Below are 4,787 nucleotides of genomic sequence, written 5' to 3' on the forward strand. Positions count from 1 at the left end.
TGTTCTTTATACAGAATTTAAGGTTAAATAACTGTATGATAAATAAATGGACTTTACTTAAAGAAGTATTTGCATTTCATGTATTATATTATTGCATTTGGCCCGCGGCCCTCTGATAGATTTTAAATTTGGCCCTCTCAGGGAACATGTCTGGGCACCCCTGACCTAGATGAATGCCAGTGTGGCATTAGCCTTCAATCTTAAGTCTTGCCACTTCTTAACTAATGTTTCTGCCTCTTTTAATATACTTTTCTAGTGTCGTTTCTTTTACCATACTCACCTTTCCTTTCAGAAATAAGTCTGACTTGCTCTTTGATTCAAACAGCTTATCTCCTCTGTGCAGGGAGTCCAACTACGGCTCACCGGAACCTGACTTCCAACAGCCTGTGTGATTTCCCTGACAAACCAGAGAAGGACCAGGTAGTGTGTCAATGGTTCCTTTATATTACAGGGACACTGCTGTGGTCTCTGCGCACAAAGCAGGATCACCTGTTGGCTTGTGCGTGTGAAACTCGTGCATTTTTTTTCTGCCTGAAGCAACAAAAGCTCTCTGTTTTCGTTGTGTGAGTTTCTCTTGTTGAATGTTGGCGAGCTGTCTCTTTCAGTGTCACGACTCGAGATGGAGTGACTGGACGCTGAAGTGGTGACAGACTGCATGAGATAACAACTACGCAGTTAAACTGTAACAGCATTTCAGAGAATGGTCTGGCCATTTTAAAATTGGTGTTCTGTCAAATGGTTATCTATAGTTAGTCCAGTATCAGTGATGATATCAGACTAGAGCACGCAAAGAGAGATAAAGGCAGAAGTCTTTGTCCAGGCTAAGCTAACGGCCAGCCCACTAAGGACCTGTTTTATATTCTTTTTCAGACTTAATTCAATTTCAGTTTATTTAGATAGCACCAAGTCACAACACAAGTCGTCTCAGTTACTTGGTCTGACTACTGCTGTTCTGATTCTGGTCGGGTTTATGGAAAGAGTTTTCTGTAATAATTTGAAAAAGTGACGAAACATTTATGTTCATTAAGTGAATAGGTAAAGTTTGTTCAAGTGCTTTTGATTCTGTTAATTTTCTCAAAACTGTAATTTTTGGAAAATAAAATAAAATTTTTGTTAATTAATTTGGTCTTGAATGAAAAATAGCCCATGATTAAAAGTATAAAAGTTGTATTAACACTCCAACATTTTTCAGTCAGGTCCTCTGGACAGTTTCTTTTTTGTGTTGAAACGTTTCACCTTCCATCCAGAAGGCTTCATCAAAAAAAGAAACTGTCCAGAGGACTTGACAGAAAAAGGTTGGATTGTATACCTGGATTATTGAGCATGGACTTTTTTGGTTTTGAAGCCCTGCTCTACACAACACTATTGAGTTTGTAGCTGTTTTTCTCAACTGAACAATGTTCAGCTGAAGAAATGTGAAACATTCAGCAGCATCTTCAATCGTCCAACCTTACAAACCTCAGCATCATCAGCACATGAAGGTCTGCAGCACATATTTGCACAATGGCACGGACATTGTCTGTTTAGTTCGTCACATTCTTTGTAACCAGTGTTGTGCAAATGTGCAAAATAAAATAAAAGTTCAATAATAGGAATATCACACACTGGTGTGTCAGTTTTGATGAAAGTTGTTTTATAACCCTGAAAACAATTCTGAAAAACTTTTACTCGTTTGGCTAGATTAGCCTAGATTAGACAGACTTTTGTGTCTTTTTCACTTCTCTGTGCTCTACGACCGACGTCATGGCTGACTTGGTACTAACTATTAATAATTACTTGACAAAACATCACTTGAAAAATCACCAGAATATGTCTTACAAAAACTGTAGGATTGTCAAAGATCCAATCTTTTGTGTTTTAGATCAACACGTTAGTTAATCATTTATTTGCAAGTGAATTTTCTTCAAATCAAAAGTTTTTACCTATAGTCTTTAACATCAAAGCCACTTTTTAAATATTGTCCTGATGAACTAAATGAACCCACGAACTTCAGGGCATCCTGTTCATTGAGCTGTTCTGATCATGTCTTCTTTCATTATACCTGCTTCTATTATTGTCCTATAATGAGTAATTGTTGTTGCCATTGGGAGTGGTTTGAATCAACCTTTTAGGAGGGGTCAGTGTATCAAAGAATCTTCTAAGTAACTGCTGTGAGCCAAGGTTTACCCTTGCACAATGTCTACATTATTTCAGTGGTTGGAATACACCAGCCTGTTACACCCAACAGTTGTTTGTGTCTGGTTTTTTGCCATCTTCATTGATTGTACACTTTGCATACATGCTGCAGTAAAGTGTTCAATAGATGGCATAAAGTCAAGCTGCTTTTGCTAAATAATTGAAGGAAAGGGCAGGCACTACCTGTGTCTACAAGTTAATGAAGAGTCAAAACACTTTATTTTTCTCTAAACAGCTGAAGAATAAGTTCATGAAAAAGTTGCCCCGCGATGCCGAGGCATCCAACGTCCTTGTTGGAGAGGTGGACTTCCTGGAAACCCCCTGTGTTGCGTTTGTTCGTCTGCAGCAGGCCGTCATGCTGGGGGCGCTCACTGAAGTTCCTGTGCCCACAAGGTACTCGGCTGCAAAAAACCCACCTTCCTGTTACGGACTCTAAAAATAACTTTTGAACGTACCTGTAAAAAATAAATCTGACTACTTCTCATCATCTGTTGGTTGTTTAGGTTTCTTTTTGTGCTGTTGGGTCCTAAAGGAAAATCAAAGTCTTACCGTGAGGTTGGACGAGCCATCGCTACCCTGATGTCAGATGAGGTACGTAGTTTTTATGATGAGACAGTTTGTTTGTTTTATCCATCAATCCATCCATCCATCCATCCATCCATCCATCCATCTGTCCATCCATCCATTTTCTTCTGCTTATCTGGGGTCTGGTCGTGGGGGTAGCAGCCTAAGTAGGGAGGCCCAGACTTCCCTCTCTCCAGCCACTTGGGCCAGCTCCTCCGGGGGAATCCCAAAGTATTCCCAGTCCAGCCGAGAAATGTAGTCCCTCCAGCGTGTCCTGGGTCTTCCTCTGGGTCTCCTCCCAGTGGGACGTGTCCGGAACACCTCACCAGGGAGGCGTCTAGCGTGCTTCCTAACCAGATGCCCGAGCCACCTCAACTGGCTACTCTCGATGTGGAGAAGCAGCGGCTCTACTCTGAGTCCCTCCTGGATGACCGAACTTCTCACCCTATCTCTAAGGGAGAGCCCAGACACCCTGCGGAAAAAAATCATTTTGGCCGTCTGTATCCGAGATCTTGTTCTTTCGGTCACAACCCAAAGCTCATGACCATAGATGAGGGTAGGAACGTAGATCGACCAGTAAATTGAGAGCTTCGCCTTTTGACTCAGCTCCGTCTTCACCACGACAGACCAATACAGTGCCTGCTTCACTGCCGATGCTGCACCTATCTGCCTATTGATCTCTCGCTCCATTTTTCCCTCATTCGTGAACAAGACCCTGAGATACTTAAACTCCTCCACTTGGGGCAGGACTTCCTCCCTGACCTAGAGAGGACAATCTACACTTTTCCAGCTCAAGACCATGGCCTCGGATTTGGAGGAACTGATTCTCATCCCGGCCACGTCACACTCAGCTGCAAACCGCTCCAGCGAAAGTTGTAGATCATGATCTGATGAAGCCAATAGGACCACTTCATCTGCAAAAAGCAGAGATGTGATTCTAAGGCCACCAAAACAGATCCCCTCAACACCTTGGCTGCGCCTAGAAATTCTGTCCATAAAAGTTATGAACAGAATCGGTGACAAAGGGCAACCTTGACTGAGTCCAACTTTCACTGGGAATGAGCCTGACTTACTGTCAGTAATGCGGACCAGGCTCTGACACCGGTCATACAGGGACCTAAAAGCCCGTATCAAAGGGCCTGGTACCCCATACTCCCGGAATACCTCTCACAGGGTTCCTCGAGGGATACAGTTGAACGCCTTCTCCAACTCCACAAAGCACATGTAGACTGGTTGGGCAAACTCCCACGCACCCTCCAGGACCCTGCTGGACCCCAACGTACAGGCACCAAGTTGGGGGGCAATAAGTATGCCCACTCCTGCTCGGCGCCTCTCACCAGGCGCAACTCCAGAGTGGAAGAGTGTCCAGCCCCTCTCAAGGAAACTGGTTCCAGAGCCAGAGCCATGCGTAGAGGTGAGTCCGACTATTTCTAGCCGGTACCTCTCAACCTCACACATCAGCTCAGGCTCCTTCCCCACCAGAGAGATGACATTCCACATCCCAATAGCCAGCTTCTGTAGCCGAGGATCAGACCGCCAGGGTCCCCACCCTCGGCCACCACCCATCCCACGTTACACCCGACCCATTTGGCCCCTCCCACAGGTGGTGAGCCCATGGGAAGGGGGACCCACGTCTCCTCTTAGTGCTGTGCCAGGCCTGGCTCCAGAGTGGGGCCCCAGTGACCCACTTTCGAGCGAGGGAAAATTATTTCCATTCATTTTGCTCATCTTTGGGCTACACTTTGTCTGGGTCCTCACCTAGGTTCTGTCTGCCTTGGGTGACCCTACTAGGGGCCTGAAGCCCCTGACAGCATAGCTCCTAGGATCATTGGGACACTCAAACCCCTCGACCACGGTAAGGTGGTAGCCCAGGGAGGGGTGTTTATTTCATCTACTGAACATTTTCTACAGTGAAGAAATGAGCCTGATTTTGCTGGGAGGTATAATTGTCCTAGAAGTTTGTTATATTTCCAGACTTGTTGTTTCCACTTAAAAAATAATTAAATAAATTATATATATATATATATATATATATATATATATATATA

At 44.2% G+C, this 4,787-nt stretch overlaps 1 protein-coding gene across 1 annotated transcript in view; it reads left to right on the top strand.

Annotated features, from left to right (window-relative positions):
- LOC119425163 (electrogenic sodium bicarbonate cotransporter 1) overlaps positions 1-4,787 on the top strand; it is a gene marked incomplete at its 5' end in the record, with an annotated part of 64,762 nt that overhangs the window by 24,123 nt on the left and 35,852 nt on the right. The window contains 3 exon segments of the mRNA XM_037692699.1: positions 344-420; positions 2,411-2,568; positions 2,679-2,766. Of these exon segments, the coding sequence (XP_037548627.1) occupies positions 344-420; positions 2,411-2,568; positions 2,679-2,766 (323 nt within the window).

This window comes from Nematolebias whitei, chromosome 18, assembly GCF_014905685.2.
Source record: "Nematolebias whitei isolate Nwh7 chromosome 18, NemWhi1, whole genome shotgun sequence".
Taxonomy (NCBI): domain Eukaryota; kingdom Metazoa; phylum Chordata; class Actinopteri; order Cyprinodontiformes; family Rivulidae; genus Nematolebias; species Nematolebias whitei.